Source organism: Dendropsophus ebraccatus, chromosome 1 (genome assembly GCF_027789765.1).
Source record: "Dendropsophus ebraccatus isolate aDenEbr1 chromosome 1, aDenEbr1.pat, whole genome shotgun sequence".
Lineage (NCBI taxonomy): Eukaryota > Metazoa > Chordata > Amphibia > Anura > Hylidae > Dendropsophus > Dendropsophus ebraccatus.
Window position 1 is genome coordinate 215258980 of NC_091454.1, and position 18860 is coordinate 215277839.

Genomic DNA, 18860 nt, shown 5'->3' on the forward strand with positions numbered 1-18860 from the left:
TATATATATATATATATATATATATATATCACCTGCCCGCTCTCCTTATATACAGTACATGGTATATATATCACCTGCCCGCTCTCCTTATATACACTACATGGTATATATATATATATATATATATATATATATCACCTGCCCGCTCTCCTTATATACAGTACATGGTATATATATCACCTGCCCGCTCTCCTTATATACAGTACATGGTATATATATATATATATATATCACCTGCCCGCTCTCCTTATATACAGTACATGGTATATATATATCACCTGCCCGCTCTCCTTATATACAGTACATGGTATATATATATATATCACCTGCCTGCTCTCCTTATATACAGTACATGGTATATATATATATATATATATATCACCTGCCCGCTCTCCTTATATACAGTACATGGTATATATATATATATATATATATATATATATATATATATATATATATCACCTGCCCGCTCTCCTTATATACAGTACATGGTATATATATCACCTGCCCGCTCTCCTTATATACAGTACATGGTATGTATATATATATATATATATATATATATATATATATATCACCTGCCCGCTCTCCTTATATACAGTACATGGTATATATATATCACCTGCCCGCTCTCCTTATATACAGTACATGGTATATATATATCACCTGCCCGCTCTCCTTATATACAGTACATGGTATATATATATATATATATCTATCACCTGCCCGCTCTCCTTATATACAGTACATGGTATATATATATATATATATATATATATATATATATATATATATCACCTGCCTGCTCTCCTTATATACAGTACATGGTATATATATATATCACCTGCCCGCTCTCCTTATATACAGTACATGGTATATATATATATATATATCTATCACCTGCCCGCTCTCCTTATATACAGTACATGGTATATATATATCACCTGCCCGCTCTCCTTATATACAGTACATGGTGTATATATATATATATATATATATATATATATATATATATATATCACCTGTCCTCCTTATATAAAGTACATGGTGTCTATCTGCTCATAGAGTATACAGGTATAGTCTGGTCACACTAGTACATATGGTATACAGCTATATACAGGTGTACATTGCCTCCTCCACCTGTCCATGCTGATACACAGCTGAGCACCCGGAAGTTGTTCCCCCCTAGGTGACGTCATCCGTACAGGTGAGCTCCCGGAAGTCCGTACAGGTGAGCTCCCGGATATGACTGTCGCGCTGAAGGTTTCGGGTGTTCCCGGAAGTGTCCCTCAGGTGTGAGGGCGGGGCCGTGTGGGCGGAGCTCGGCCAGTTTCGGGCAGGTGAGGCGCGTCCTCTATTGGTGTATTGATCTGCTATAGATGAGGGCGGCGCGTGACCGCGGGTGACAGGAGAGCCATCATACCGCTGCCGGGGGGCTGCTGGGACTTGTAGTCTCCCCTTCAGACACTCTGCCTGCACACAGGTGAGTCCATCGCTCTTCTCTCTGCTTTATGTGGCTAGTATTATCAACCTCTGGGACTACAGATCACCCATAGACTAGGACTTCCTCCCTGCAGTCCTGGGACTTGTAGTACAACAGATCGCCCATAGACTAGGACTTCCTCCCTGCAGTCCTAGGACTTGTAGTACTACAGATCACCCATAGACTAGGACTTCCTCCCTGCAGTCCTGGGACTTGTAGTACTACAGATCACCCATAGACTAGGACTTCCTCCCTGCAGTGCTGGGACTTGTAGTACTACAGATCACCCATAGACTAGGACTTCCTCCCTGCAGTCCTGGGACTTGTAGTACTACAGATCACCCATAGACTAGGACTTCTTCCCTGCAGTGCTGGGACTTGTAGTACTACAGATCACCCATAGACTAGGACTTCCTCCCTGCAGTCCTGGGACTTGTAGTACTACAGATCACCCATAGACTAGGACTTCCTCCCTGCAGTGCTGGGACTTGTAGTACTACAGATCACCCATAGACTAGGACTTCTTCCCTGCAGTGCTGGGACTTGTAGTACTACAGATCACCCATAGACTAGGACTTCCTCCCTGCAGTCCTGGGACTTGTAGTACTACAGATCACCCATAGACTAGGACTTCCTCCCTGCAGTCCTAGGACTTGTAGTATTACAGATCACCCATAGACTAGGACTTCCTCCCTGCAGTGCTGGGACTTGTAGTACTACAGATCACCCATAGACTAGGACTTCTTCCCTGCAGTGCTGGGACTTGTAGTACTACAGATCACCCATAGACTAGGACTTCTTCCCTGCAGTGCTGGGACTTGTAGTATTACAGATCACCCATAGACTAGGACTTCTTCCCTGCAGTGCTGGGACTTGTAGTATTACAGATCACCCATAGACTAGGACTTCCTCCCTGCAGTCCTGGGACTTGTAGTACAACAGATCGCCCATAGACTAGGACTTCCTCCCTGCAGTCCTAGGACTTGTAGTACTACAGATCACCCATAGACTAGGACTTCCTCCCTGCAGTCCTGGGACTTGTAGTACTGCAGATCACCCTTAGACTAGGACTTCCTCCCTGCAGTGCTGGGACTTGTAGTTCCCCCAACCATAGTCTTGTCTGTGGGGTGAGGAATACATTGCCACCATATCTAATGCTCCATTCTTTCCAGGATCGGTACCTGTGGGCGCTCACAGATACGCCAGGTATCCTGGACTAATGGATCCATCCATACCGCTACTGCTGCCGCTCCTTACCGCTCTGTGCGGCCTGTGCCTGGCCTTAGGTGAGTGATCAGGTGTATATAGCGGAGACAGCTGAAAATACAGCCTCTTGCTTCCCTCTAAGGAACCTCTGGCCCTCCAGCTGTTGAAAAACTACAATTCCCATCATGCCTGTACAGCCAAACAGCCGAAGCCTGTCAGGGCATGCTGGGAGTTGTAGTTTTGCAGCAGCTGAAGCACCACAGACCACATAATCCTTGTTAAGTCCTGTTATGTAATTCCCTTAAAAGAATTGTCCACAGAAAAAAAGACTCTTTCGAATCAACTGGTCACAGCAAGTGCTAGAGATTTGTAATTTACTTCTATTAAAAAAAATCTCCAGTCTTCTAGTACTTATCAGCTGCTGTATGTCCTGCAGGAAGTGGTGTATTCTCTCCAGTCTAGAGAATAGGAGAGGTCTTCTATGGGGATTTGCTGCTGCTTTGGACAGTTGCTGACATGGACAGAGGTGGCAGCAGAGAGCACTGTGTCAGACAGGAAAGAATACAACGCTTCCTGCAGGACATACAGCAGCTGATAAGTACTGGACGACTGGAAAAATTTTTTTTAATAGAAGTAAATCACAAATCCCTGATTTGGAAGAAAGAACGTTTTAAGAACTTTTGACATGTCTGTGTGTGTGTGTGTGTGTGTGTGTGTGTGTGTGTGTGTGTGTGTGTGTGTATATATATATATATATATATATATATAATATAATTTTTTTAATTGTGACAGTACCCATTTAAAGGGAATCCTACAGCAGCGGTAACATCTTTCCTGGAATACTGACTACCTATCTCCTGCAATATGCATCTTATAGAACGCCCAAGCTGCAGAGAGTCACGCACCATCTTAGTCCCAGCCCATTCAATAAGTGTGCTGTGTTTTTTTTTTTAAAGGGAGTCTGTCAGCAATTTTCAGCCATCAAGACTGCAGCTAATCCCCAAAGAGAGGTCAGCGCGAGGAGTCCATGACCGAGGGAAGCTGTTTGATGTCCCAGCTTGCCGGTTGGGTTTCTTGGCCCCTCCCTTTCAGATGAGATTGACAGCTTTGCTGTAAAGTGTCCCTGTCATTTACCCAAATTTGTCACTTGTCATATTCTTGATGGCTTAAAACTGCTGATAAAGTGCCTTTAAGTGGCCCTTTAATTAGAGACGGCACACGCTTCAAAAGGGCTCGGCTTAGGGCCTGCGTTGCGCAGTGTTATACGTGTTATTTCTGGAAAGAAATTATTCACAGTCAGCCAGGGAGCAAAGCACTAAGCCGTGTGCTTCTCCCTTATGTATCTAATCATACACCCAGACCCCAACCGATCAAAACTGTTTACATGTCAAACTGTCTGTTAAATAATGGAGAGACTTTAAAGCATAACCGTCACTTAAATGTCATTTTTCCTAAATCAATAAATATCAATAGTACAAGCGATTTTAAGAAACTCTGTAATAGGTTTAATTAAGCAACAGAGTTTCCTTCTGTACTCAAAATGCAGTTTACCTACCTCCCCTTCCCCCCCTCACTTCAGAAGAAGCCGGATTTCTGTGTCCATTATGCTCTATGGAGAGGGGAGGGGCTGAGGGGGATGAGTGAGCACGGACAGGAGAAAAAAACAACCCTGCACAGCACATCATCCTACAATCTCCTCTCACCAAGCTCCCGGGTAAGCACTGACCTTTCTTTCTGATCTGTAAATCCTCCGTTTTTTGTGCGCAGACAGCCTGCAAACTGTACAGCTGCTTCTCTGCTCTCCCTGCTCACTCATCCCCCTCCCCTCCATAGGATATAATGGACACATCAAAACCCGCCTTCACTTTGCTCCTCTGTAATGAAGACAGCCAACACGAGTACAGAAAGAGGCTTTTAAAGCCTACCCTTTAAAGCGAACCTGGACTGGCCACCACCCACCCCAAACCGCTGCTACCGCTTTCTAGTGTTCACCACTCCATGTCCGGTCCCGGCTTTTCTACTGAGGCCGGTATTATGGCTAAAAATAGGTTTTATTCAGGCAGCGCAGAGAGTCGATGAGGCGGAGCCTAGAGCATCTGTATCCTAGGCCTGCAGTGCCTCTCTCCCCGCATCCAAGGAGGAGCTGCAGACCTTAGGGGGGAGATTTATCAAACATGGTGTAAGGTGAGACTGGCTCAGTTGCCCTTAGCAACCAATCAGATTCCACCTTTCATTTTCCAAAGAGTCTGTGAGGAATGAAAGGTGGAATCTGGTTGCTAGGGGCAACTGAGCCTGTTTCACTTTACACCATATTTGATAGATTTCCCCCTTAGGGTACAGATGCTCTAGGCTCCGCCTCATTGACTCTGCGCCGCCTGAATAGAAGCTGTTTTTAGCCATAATACCGGCCCCATTAGAAAAGCCAGGACCGGACATGGCGTTGTGAAGATTAAAGAACGGTATCGACAGTTTGGGGTGGGTGGTGGCCCGTAGAGATTCACTTTAAGGGCCTCATTAAAGAGATAGTACACCTTTCTAAGGGACTTGGACTAGAAACATTTGTCAGCCTGGGACCTGGACACCATATTTCTGTGTAATGTAAGACGTTGCACACTTGCAGCTGTGAATAGTCAGAACTTTGTGAAAGGTAAAGCTTTGAGTGTCGGGGCATTATGGGAATTATAGTTCTGCAACAGCTGGAGGACCACCATCACTGGTCTACAGATTATGGAGCTGGCTGACCCTGTGACTCCTTTAGACTGGCACAGCCACTTACATACCCAAACCTATAACCTAGACCACAGGTGTCAAACTTAGGCCCCCCCAGCTCTTACATAACTACAATTTCCATCATGCCGTGGCTGGCTGTCCAGGCATGATGGGAATTGTCATTTTGCAACAGCTTGAGGGCCTGAGGGGCGCACTCAGTACAGAAGCTCATATAACGGCAGAACATAAAGGGCTTTGTACTAGGTCATGGACAACAATGTATCTGGACAAGGAGAGGATTGGTACCTACTCCCTATCTACCTAAACTTCCAGTCCTCCCCAGTCGTGTCAGTATATTCACACCTCATGGTCGTGTGCTGTGGTTTTGCCCCAGTTAGGGCTATTGCCGCATCCTTGTGTCACAGTATCTCATCCTCCTGTGACGTCATATTTCAGCGTTCCTTCCTCCTCCTCACGGTTTCTGTTTCATGTAAATGTGTCATTACCCTGTGAGTCACTCCTGTGGTGGGGGAGGGTGACGGTGTATAAGTATGTGACCCCCCCCTGCACTGGTACACACACTGCTGCTGTATATGCTGGCGGCAGCTCTTCTTACTCATCGTGTGGTCGGGAATGGTTGTTGTTCCCAATATGGAGGGAACATCGGGGAAATGTCTTTACAAGTGTCAGGTAGTTTATTATAAAGAAGCTCAGATCTGCCGCCGCCGTCGTCCCTACGGGATCACGTTCCGTCCGGGAGCGGCTGCCAAGCCTCCAGATGCCTCATGGAAAGCCTTTGTACCTGCGCCATGAAGTAACCCTGCTGTACATCTGTCTGCCTAGGGATCAAGTGATGTTCAGTAACAGGACGGGGATATGGCAGCGATACAATGGGGGGGGCGGTGTACACAACCTGGCCTACTCATACAAATTGGGAGGGGAAATGTTCTGGAAGAGGGTCCGCCAGGAACAACGTGTACTAACAGAGGAGGGATAGAAGGCGGCACAGGGAGCACGCTGAGCAAAGTGTCACTATATGCACCAACCGTATATATAGGAAGGACCCTCAACATATGGCAACTGCATACATAACACCCCCCCCCCCCCCCAAATCAGGATACAGACCATACACCAGAACCAGACAAAAATGCATACCCCATACCAGGTGGTAAAGACCCCAGAGCAGACCCCCAAAACGCATACAGACCCAAGAGCAGACGGCTTAAACGCATACAGACCCCATAGCAGACCGGAACGCATACAGACCCCCAGAGCAGACCCCGTTAACATATACAGACCCCAGAGAAAACCCGCTAAACGCATACAGACCCCAGAGCAGACCCCGTAAACGCATGCAGACCCCAGAGCAGACCCTGTAAACGCATGCAGACCCCAGAGCAGACCCTATAAACGCATGCAGACCCCAGAGCAGACCCTGTAAACTCATGCAGACCCCAGAGCAGACCCCGTAAACGCATACAGACCCAAGAGCAGACGGCTTAAACACATACAGACCCCAGAGCAGACCCCGTAAACGCATGCAGACCCCAGAGCGGACCCCCTAAACGCATGCAGACCCCAGAGCGGACCCCCTAAACGCATGCAGACCCCAGAGCGGACCCCCTAAACGCATGCAGACCCCAGAGCGGACCTCCTAAACGCATACAGACCCAAGAGCAGACGGCTTAAACGCATACAGACCCCATAGCAGACCGGAACGAATACAGACCCCAGAGCAGACCCCGTTACATATACAGACCCCAGAGAAGACCCCCTAAACGCATACAGACCCTAGAGCAGACCCTGTAAACGCATACAGACTCCAGAGCAGACCCCGTAAACGCATGCAGGCCCTGTAAACGCATGCAGACCCCAGAGCGGACCCCCTAAATGCATGCAGACCCCAGAGCTGACCCCCTAAACGCATACAGACCCAAGAGCAGACGGCTTAAACGCATACAGACCCCAGAGCAGACCCCGTTACATATACAGACCCCAGAAAAGACCCGCTAAACGCATACAGACCCCAGAGCAGACCCCCTAAACGCATACAGACCCCAGAGCAGACCCTGTAAACGCATACAGACCCCACAGCAGACCCTGTAAACGCATGCAGACCCCGTAAACGCATGCAGACCCCAGAGCGGACCCCGTAAACGCATGCAGACCCCAGAGCGGACCCCGTAAACGCATGCAGACCCCAGAGCGGACCCCGTAAACGCATGCAGACCCCAGAGCGGACCCCGTAAACGCATGCAGACCCCAGAGCGGACCCCGTAAACGCATGCAGACCCCAGAGCGGACCCCCTAAACGCATTCAGACCCCAGAGAAGACCCGCTAAACGCATACAGACCCCAGAGCAGACCCCGTAAACATATGCAGACCCCGTAAACGCATACAGACCCCAGAGCAGACCCCCTAAACGGATACTGACTCCAGAGCAGACCCCGTAAACATATGCAGACCCTGTAAACGCATACAGACCCCAGAGCAGACCCCCTAAACGCATACAGACTCCAGAGCAGACCCCGTAAACATATGCAGACCCTGTAAACGCATACAGACTCCAGAGCAGACCCCGTAAATGCATGCAGACCCCGTAAACGCATGCAGGCCCCAGGGCGGACCCCCTAAACGCATGCAGACCCCAGAGCGGACCCCCTCTAAACACATGCAGACCCCAGAGCGGACCCCCTCTAAACGCATGCAGACCCCAGAGCGGACCCCCTCTAAACGGATGCGGACCCCCTAAACACATGCAGGCCCCAAAGCGGACCCCCTAAACGCATGCAGACCCCAGAGCGGACCCCCTCTAAACGCATGCAGACCCCAGAGCGGACCCCCTAAACACATGCAGACCCCAAAGAGGACCCCCTAAATGCATGCAGACCCCCTAAACGCATGCAGATCCCAGAGCAGACCGGCTAAACACATTTGGATACTAACACATGCCCAAGATCAGATTGTTTAATACAGGCTGCAGGCCAGACCCCTAAAGTGTGGATGGGGGAACCTGCGGCCCTCCAGCAGTTGTAGTACTACATTTCCCATGGTGCCTGGACAGCCGTCACTTTAGCACAGCGATGGCCGCCGCTGTATCTGCACAGTCTCTCGGCTGGTATAATACATGACCGCTGGCGAGCTGATGGCACTGTGATTGCTGCCTGCGAGGAGGCGGGGGGAGCGGGCGTCCTCCTGTTATTTCACCACACCTAGATGACAACATGTGCTAATAGTACAATAGCTGTATCCGAGCTCGTAACATCCATGGGGGAGAAGAACTGCCCAAGCTGGTGTGTGTTCTTATCTCTATTATTACTGTACAATAAGGGTGCAGCCTGTATCTAAGCCTCTCACATATCGTAGGCTTAGATACACCATGTCAACAGAAACTATTATCAACCAGTTACCAAAACCTGTTATGTGTGAGCTGCGTATCTAAGCCCATCATGTGGGATACACAGCTCAGCACCCATGACTGGTTTAGATACACTGGTCCAGAAGGACAATAGGGGAAATTTATCAAACCGTGGTGTAAAGTGAAACTGGCTCAGTTGCCCCTAGCAACCAATCAGATTCCACCTCTTATTTTCCAAAGAGTCTGTGAGGAATGAAAGGTGGAATCTGATTGGTTGCTAGGGGCAACTGGGCCTGTTTCACTTTACTCCATGTGTGATAAATCTCCCTCAATATCTGACAATAGGGTTAGATACACAGCTCAGCAAGTGTTTAATACTGCCTGTTAAGCTGTTGTATCTAAGCCTATCATCTGTGATACAGTATACTAAGTAATCCTATCATGTATGATATTGTGCTGCTGGACCAGTGTATCTAAACCTGTTGTGTGTGATAGGATCTGCTGAGCCGTGTATCATGTCACACATGACAGGTTTAGATACACTGGTCCGTCAGTGTATCCTACATATCATACATGACAGGATTACTTAGTATACTGTACCACAGATGACCGGCTTAGCTACACAGCTTGGTGATACTAAGCATGTTATGTATGCTATAGTCTTCTCAGTCCTTTATGTGTATCTAAACTGTGTGATACAGTATGTCAAACTTTGTATCTAAGGCTGTCATGTGTAATATATAATGTTGCTGGTCCGTTGTATCCGGTGTATCCAATGTCTATCCTATGTGATAGAGGATTCAGACTTTTGTATCTAAGCTTTTTTTGCGTGATACAAAATTCCGAGCTGTGGGATTACAATTTGCTAAGCGTTCGTATCTAAGTCTATCCTGTGTGATACATCCTAAGAGATGCGCACCCCACTACACCCCCGGCGGGTTTCCACATCTTGGAGAACCTGTCTTCCTCAGGGGAGTGAGCCGTCTTACAAGCTCCCGACTGTCAGACAAACAACATTGCATCACTGATACAGCACATCCTCTTCACCTTAAAGGGGAAGTAAGTAGCAGCCGTGTGTTGGCTGAACCCTCTCAGCTCTGCAGAACAGCCACAGACCAGCTGACTGCTCCCATAGTCACACTATTGGCACCTCTGTATCGCCAGTCTTCCAGTACTTATCAGCTGCTGTATGTCCTGCAGGAAGTGGTGTATTCTTTCCAGTCTGACACAGCGTTCTCTGCTGCCACCTCTGTCCATGTCAGGAACTGCCCATAGAAAACCTCTCCTGCTCTGGACAGTTCCTGACATGGACAGAGGTGGCAGCAGAGAGCACTGTGTCAGACTGGAGAGACATACAGCAGCTGATTAGTACTGGAAGACTGGAGATTTTTACATAGAAGTAAATTACAAATCTATATAACTTCCTGAAACCAGTTGATATGAAAGAAAAATATTATCGCCGGAGTTCCCCTTTAAGTCCTGATCAGTGAGGGTGATTGTGTCAATCAGTTGAACTTTCAATAGGCGCAGCACCATACTTTTTATAGTGGCTATGCCTGGTACTGCAGCTTGGTTCTGTTCACTTGAAGCTGCAATACCAGGTACAGCCACAAAGTGACATATGGTGCTGTGACTAGGAATCATTCAGCTTATGGAGTCAAGGACAGGAGTGAGATTTATGCTGTCCTTGTGCTTAGAGATCTGCCTACATTGTAATACAAACCATCAGGGCTGTACTGGGTCACGAGAAGTCACTGACAGCAAGCAGAGATCTTAAAACTTTTCATTATGTCATAATTCAGGAGATTTGTGGGAATATAACCTTGATCTGACCTTGGGTGCGGCCATCGCTATCTGATCACTCTTGACGATTAACTGAATGTTCACCAGGCACAGCGCCATACCTTTTATAGTGGCTATACCTGGTACTACAGCTCAGTCCTATGCGCTTGGAGCTGCAGTACCAGGTACAGCCACTATAAGATCTATGGCGCTGTTCCTTCAGATGATCCATCACGATCAGCAGGAGTCACAATAGATGATCAGCAAAGTATTGTAGTAAACAGGGGACACTTGCTGAACATTGAACCCCACAAGTTGGTTAGTTATCCCCCAGTAACCTGTCCCCCCCCCCCCCGGTGTTGTGGCGTTCATTGAAGAGGGTCACGTCTTGTTGCGTGCACCGCGTAGATTATTGACTGTACTTGCCCGTGGCCATGGTGTCTGCAGCACCTTGCACAAGCCAGAATAGACTGACAGCGGTGCGATGTGCTGCCAGCGGCTGCCACGTGATTGATGGCATCTGAGTCTGGGATCTCTTGTGGTTCTGGGCATTCGGCCCATTAATAATTGTAACCCTTCATCTCCCGGCACTGAGCCGATTCCTTACGCTTTCCCTCCAAAGTCCTTATAAGAGGCTGGAGAGCGCAGGAGCCTCGTAATGTTTAACCTTAGTGCGAGCGCAACGTCTTACCGAGGTTAATGAGTAGGTGAGGAAAACATTGTGTTCTCAAGACGCCGAGCGGCCCCCGGACTCCGCACCATCACAGTCACCGCAATATGCTGCTTATTATTACACAAACATTACCCCCCGGGGGTAGGTGTCCTCCGCTCCTACACGCCTGCCACCTGGAATGTACACGTGCCAAGTCCTGCCACCTGTGCCCTCCGGGACGGGGCAGGGAAAGGGGTGAGACTGTGCTCAGCGAATATCTGCTGTAAACTATATACTGTATACCGCTACAGGATTGCCATATACCAACATAGCCATATACTGACCACTACAGTAGTTATATTCTTGTATATAGGAGCAGTATTATAGTAGTTATATTCTTGTATATGGGGGCAGTATTATAGTAGTTATATTCTTGTATATGGGGAGCAGTATTATAGTAGTTATATTCCTGTATATAGGAGCAGTATTATAGTAGTTATATTCTTGTATATAGGAGCAGTATTATAGTAGTTATATTCCTGTATATAAGAGCAGTATTATAGCAGTTATATTCTTGTATATAGGGGTCAGTATTATAGTAGTTATACTCTTGTATATAGGGGCAGTATTATAGTAGTTATATTCCTGTATATAGGGGCAGTATTATAGAAGTTATATTCTTGTATATAGGAGCAGTATTATAGTAGTTATAGTCTTGTATATAGGAGCAGTATTATAGTAGTTATAGTCTTGTATATAGGAGCAGTATTATAGTAGTATATTCTTGTATATAGGAGCAGTATTATAGTATTTATATTCTTGTATATAGGAGCAGTATTATAGTAGTTATATTCCTGTATATAGGGGCAGTATTATAGAAGTTATATTCTTGTATATAGGAGCAGTATTATAGTATATTCCTGTATATAGGAGCAGTATTGTAGTAGTTATATTCTTGTATATAGGAGCAGTATTATAGTAGTTATATTCTTGTATATAGGAGCAGTATTATAGTAGTTATGCTTCAAGAAGATACAGGTGTCGGCACTGTCTGAATACTGCTCAATCAGTAGCTGTGCGCTGGAGTTGGATTAAGGGCTAATAAACTGCACTGGTAAGTAGCCGCGGTGCTCGAACAGAGACAAGGGCAGTACGGTGTATAAAATAGAAAATAAGTCCAAGCACTCCTGTATATAGGAGCAGTATTATAGTAGTTATATTCTTGTATATAGGAAGTAGTATTATAGTAGTTATATTCTTGTATATAGGGGGCAGTATTATAGTAGTTATATTCTTGTATACAGGAGCAGTATTATAGTAGTTATATTCTTCTATATAGGAGCACTATTATAGTAGGTATATTCCTGTATATAGGAGCAGTATTATAGTAGTTATATTCTTGTATATAGGAGCAGTATTACAGTAGTTATATTCTTGTATATAGGAGCTGTATTATAGTAGTTATATTCTTGTATATAGGAGCAGTAGAGATGAGCTACCCTTGAGCATGCTGGAGTCCATCAGAACCCGAACTTTCGGCATTTGATTAGCGGTGGCTGCTGAAGTTGGATAAAGCCCTAAGGTTATGTGGAAATCATGGATATAGTCATTGGCTGTATCCATGTTTTCCAGACAACCTTAGAGCTTTATCGAACTTCAGCAGCCCCAGCTAATCAAATGCCGAACGATCGGGTTTGGATAGACTCGAGCATGCTCAAGGGTAGCTCATCTCTAAGGAGCAGTATTATAGTAGTTATATTCTTATATATAGGTCTTCATAATATATTTAGTTCTTGATATATAATTTATATTTTTTCTATTCACTTTTTAGATGCAAATGAGACAGCTACCACACCGTCCCCGGGGAGACTGACGGTGAGTGAGATTTCTTATAGTAGTTATAGGTGGCATCAGTGTTGGTACATCTGACTGGCTCTATCACTGATAGGGTATCTGGTGGCTGATCCCTCTGGGAGGGCATTGAGATTAATGTTTACCTAAATGACTGTTCTGGCTAAGGAGCATCCATCCCTATTAACAATCCTTCTCTCTACTCTTTCAGGAATCTGAGCGACTAGCTGCCATCATCGTCCCATCAGTAGTGGGCGGTATTATTTTAATCGGTATCCTTGCCTTCTTCATAGTCAAAGTGAAAGAGAAACGTCAGACGGAAGGAACCTATCGGCCCAGTAGCGAGGAGCAGGTTGGGTCTCGAGTAGAGACCAATGCCGCCTTAAAACTTCCTCCAGAAGAACGGCTGATATAAGAAGAGACGGAGCAGGTATCAGAGACTCTCAGCGAGAGCCTGGATATTCACAACTACTGAGGCCAGTCAAGAGCCAGGGGGCAATGTACTGCTTATAGACAGCATCATATTGGAGCATGTCCACCATGGCGACCTGTGGATCGCTGCTGACCATGGAGACCTGTGGATCGCTGCTGACCATGGAGACCTGTGGATCGCTGCTGACCATGGAGACCTGTGGATCGCTGCTGACCATGTCTACGCTCGGTCCTCCATACCTCAAGTCATATTTGCCTCTTACCCCTTGAGCCATGAACTTAGGTCATGTCCACCATACTCATCCTCCACCTGACCTTCCCATAGACAGTCGGGCATCACAGGGCAGCACGTCCTGCGGAGCGATGAATGAGAAGACATGGGGTATGGCGCTCAGCCCTTCCCCATCTATTCTCATAAAACAGTATTAGATAAATAACAAAAAAAATGGCTGCCAGGGTAAAACATCACATATGGCCCAAACTTTTTCTTCTCTTAACCCACGTCTTTTAATGCATTTGTAGATAGCGGAATTATTTTTGTATTTATGCACCCACAAAATCAAGATTGCGATAACGTATACGGCGATGTCTATTTAATTAATCCATTAATAAATATATTTTCATGATTTTACTTTAGTCCTATCTGGTGAGGATACAGCTGCGTATGTACAAGAAATTTTTATAGAATTTATAAGAGATTTTTTTTAGTAGTGCACTTTCTATTTGCACATTACACCACTATATTGTTCTCTATGGCTTAGGGATGTCTGGAGAGTGAGACAGACTCCTACCTACCAGGTGCTCAGGGCCCAGAAGATGTCACCCCCGTCCTAGCACAGCGCCACTCTTGTCCTCAGGTGATGTGCGGTATTACTGCTCAGTTCTTTTGAAATTAATGGAGCTAATTTGTAGTAAAACTCCAGGACAGGGGTGGTGCTGTTTGGTTTTTTTTGGAAGAAGGCTGCTATGTTTTTCTAATCTTGGATAATCCCTTTAAGTGGGTTGTTTTGTTCCATACATCATGTTAGCGAATTCATGGAGGGTCCTCTGTTCAGGATTCTTGTCTCTAAGGAGGGAGTGGGTATAAAGAGCGTCTCCTGCTCTTCTTCCCATTGATGTGAGTGGACAGTGCGTAATGCCTCTCTTCTCCTGTGATGGCGCTGCAGGGACATTGAGCAGTTACCATCTGGGTTTCCCACAGATTATAACTGATCGTTTGGGGTCTAAGGGCTAGAAACGGCTAAATCCGCTAAGGATTCCCATACACCTTTAGACTACAGTAACGTGTGTGGTGGCCTTCAGACTCTCAAGGAACACTATAGACATGTTGTGATAATCCTCCTTTAAGGACATAAATACGGTAATTTATAAACAGTAAATTTTTGTATTCCTCTCCAGAGCTGCATTCAAAATTCTGTAGAGTTCTGCAGCCCTACAACATTGTATGTAGCTTAGCACTGATGGTGGGAAATTCATAGGGATTTTTTTGACATTCCCCTTATGGGTCTAAGCGATTGTGATGCAATAACTCACACACATAATGGAGACAGATCCAATCCTCACTAGTGATGTCACAGATGGGAGGTCCAAGCAATAAAACTGATTCTCACTAGTGACATCACAGGAAGAAGGTTCACACAATAGATTAGATCCTTACTGGTGATGTCAAAGGTGGGAGGCCCAAACAATGGATTAAATCCTTATTGGTGACATCACAGGCTGAAGGACCAAGAATGAAATCTTCAGTAGCGACATCACATGTTCAGGGTTCCCACAATAGATCAGATCCTTACTGGTGACATCACAGGGTGGAGGTCCACACAATAGATTAGATCCGTACTGGTGACATCACAGGGTGGAGGTCCACACAATAGATTAGATCCGTACTGGTGACATCACAGGGTGGAGGTCCACACAATAGATTAGATCCGTACTGGTGACATCACAGGGTGGAGGTCCACACAATAGATTAGATCCTTACTGATGACATCACAGGCTGGAGGTCCACACTATGGCAGCCTCCGGGGGTGCTGTTCTTGACTTACACATCCACACAAGTGCTTCTTAGCCTCATGTGCCTTCTCGCCCTGTTACGCCAAATACCCATTACAATCCACTGTATACAGAGCATCCGGATCCTTGTTTTGTACTGTTCCTGTGATTTTTGTTTTTTTTTGTTTTTTACATATTTTAGTTGTAAATAAACGTAAAGTATTTTATCATGACTTTCTTCTCGTCTGTGTTTTTTCTTTCTTTCCTCCATTATATATTGGACTGGAGACCTGGAGTCACTTCAGAAGATGAGAGAAGAGTGGTTCCTCTATACTCCCTGGGATCTGCCGGGTCATGGTTACAGCTCATGATCATGTATATCAGTAATGCTATTATAGCAGCTCTGTGTATGGAGGGGGGGGGGACCAGATTATTAGTTTAGTTTTGCATGTGACTCAGACGAAATCCAGACAAGAAATTCCAGCACAGTGTGAGACCATAAAAGCAGGATTTATTGGTATACTTCAAGAGGGCATAAAGTAAGCGCTTAGTGGGTGAGGACGTGATCAGCAGCCAAGATCAGTAAAGAGCAAGTACAACGAATAGCATGGTCTAATGGTCCTCATAGATCTATGTGCCCTAGAGATCTACTGTGCCGCCATATCTGTCCCCAGGGCTATGTAATGTAGTAACCAATACTGTGATGTGATGTGTGATGTAATGATGATAATAAGTATGTGTGTGTGGATGATGATGATGATGGTGTGTGTGTGAGGTGATGATGATGTGTGAGGTGATGATGATGATGGTGTGTGGTAACGATGTGTATAAGGTAATGATGTGTGTGTGTGTGGTAATGATGATGTGTGTCGTGTGGTGTGTGTGAGGTAATGATAATGTGTGTGTGAGGTAATGATGATTGTGTGTGAGGTAATGATGATTGTGTGTGTGGTAATGATGTGTATGAGGTAATGATGATGTGTGTGTGAGGTAATGATGTGTGTGAGGGAATGATGATGTGTGTGTGTGTGTGTGTGGTAATGTGTGTGTGATGTCATGATGGTGTATATGTGTGATGTAAGGATGATGTATATGTGTGAGGTAATGATATATACAGTATAAGTGATTACAATATTGGAGGAAGGGATAAGGTATATTGGGAAAAATGTGCAATATGAGGGGGGTTTTGGACCCTGTTAGGGGACAGTAGCTTGGATACAAGAGGAGATACAGTTGGGCTCCTCTAGCCTGGATACATGATGATACGGTTTGGCACCTCTAGCCTGGATACAAGATGAGATACGGTTGGGCTCCTCTAGCCTGGATACAAGATGAGATACGGTTGTGGGGCCGATTCTAGGTTTTCTGCTGAGGGAGCCAAAACCTAATATTACATTCTCTGACTGTGACCGACTATCAATACAGGTCACGGGGTCAATGAAGTCAGTGGTGGGTAGCAGACAGTATAATATATGACTGATCCATAAAATCTGCCTCTGAGCAATAAACTCATTTCGCCTAATGGCAGAAGGAGCCCTGCATGGTTGGGCACCTCTAGTCTGGATACAGGATGAGATACGGTTGGGCACCTGTAGCCCGGATACAAGATGAGATACAATTTGGTACCTCTAGCTTGGATGTAAGATGAGATACAGTTGGACATGGAGGATATAAGATGAGATACAGACGGTCAGCTGTAGCCTGGATACAAGATGAGATACAATTTGGTACCTCTAGCCTGGATGCAAGATGAGATACAGTTGGACATGGAGGATATAAGATGAGATACAGACGGGCAGCTGTAGCCTGGATACAAGATGAGATACAGTTGGACATGAAGGATACAAGATGAAATACGGTGGTACATGTAGGATACAGGTTCTGTATGGCGTCCTGTAGATCCTATACGATCACAATGTGTCCTTCCAAGTACAGGCAGGACTGAAGCGCTCACCATCAGGCTTCATACTCCAACCCGACTGTCATCACATTCCAAACACAACCTGGATTTGTTGATGAAGATGATACGGTTCTAGTCCCTAGCAGTCCAGGTTTCTTGTTCAGGACACCACTGCAGGTAAGGGTGATGTCTATGGCAGGACTTATAATGGGCCATGACACCAAATACACCCCTGGGAACGGTCCGGACAGGGGGGAAATGGAGGCGACGTCTGTGTCTGGATGGTGGACACAGAAACTGTGGGGGCTGCTTGGGCTCTTCGGTCTTCCCTAGTGGAGCCTGTTCCCTATGTGCCATTATTCTCCCACAGCTGTGTCAGTACGGCCTGGATGGCAGGAAATTCATCCACATGAGCGTCCTGCTTCTGTCAGTCTCTACAACAGTGGAGGAAGCACTCTTACGCCCTCTTGTGGCCGGACCAGGTTACATGGAATCATTGCATGGCGTCCTGAGGATGAGTTGTGCAGCAGTCTGACACACGGGTATATTATAACTACACAAAACAGGTCTTGTGCCTCTCTCAACATTGGGACCAGGGCCGTTTTAACAGCATTAAGGCCCCCTGCGGTGTGGTCCATGGCCCCGTTCTTACAAGAGAGAATGACATTGACAGAGAATTGCTCATTGCTCCTTTGTCTGTCAAAGTAAGTGATTACAGTCATCTCAGAGCGCAGAGGGACCCCCTACGAATCATGGGCCCTCGGGTAACCGCCTACCATCCCCAATGGGAAAGATGGCTCTGATTGGGATGTGACTTGTCAATTCCTTGAGCCCTCCCATAGACAGGCTATGGCACACTGAGGCAGGCGGGATTCCACCTGATTTACTCAGTGTAAACATACCCATAAAGAGACTCTGTCAGCAGGTTTATGGTGTCCCATCTCAGGGTAGCATAAACCAGTGACAGAGAAGCTGAACACAATGATGTATCACTTACATTATTCTGTGTAGCTGATCCGCAGATATCCTCTTAACATGGACAACAAGTAGTCCTCTCCATTATGTGCATGAGCTTAGTAGTCCTGGATATTCATGAGAAGCAGAAAACTCTACCCAACAGCTGTTCTTCGTCAGTTATTTATCCATGCTGTGTAAAAGCAGTCACCTGTCAATCAGCGGGAGGGGGAGGGTTGTGGCAAGAATCCTATTCTCCTATTCTCCATAATTGGCCCTTATCCACCTATAGACAGCAATTTTGGGGGTTCTTGCCACTCTTTAGTACAAAGCAGGTTCTTAGAGCTTCTTTTATGGATCAGACGTTGACTCACGCTGTCCTTAAGTTATCTCTCCACACACAGTGGAGTTCTTTACTGTCAGAGCAGTAAGACTGTAGAGCTCTCTGCCACATGATGTAGACCCAGGGATTTTTTTTAATGGCCATATCTGGAGTCAGGAAGGAACTTTATGTAGCGTCAATAATGTACACAACAGAAA

The 18860-nt window shown here is 46.0% G+C and overlaps 1 protein-coding gene across 1 annotated transcript; it reads left to right on the top strand.

The window, feature by feature from the left end:
- Positions 1 to 1251: 1251 nt before the first annotated feature.
- Positions 1252 to 15699, top strand: CRB3 (crumbs cell polarity complex component 3). The gene is made up of 4 exons (XM_069979353.1): positions 1252 to 1483; positions 2656 to 2769; positions 13023 to 13066; positions 13254 to 15699. Exons 2-4 carry the CDS (start codon positions 2703 to 2705, stop codon positions 13455 to 13457), a joined length of 315 nt encoding a protein of 104 aa, XP_069835454.1. The 5' UTR covers positions 1252 to 1483; positions 2656 to 2702; the 3' UTR covers positions 13458 to 15699.
- Positions 15700 to 18860: the final 3161 nt, after the last annotated feature.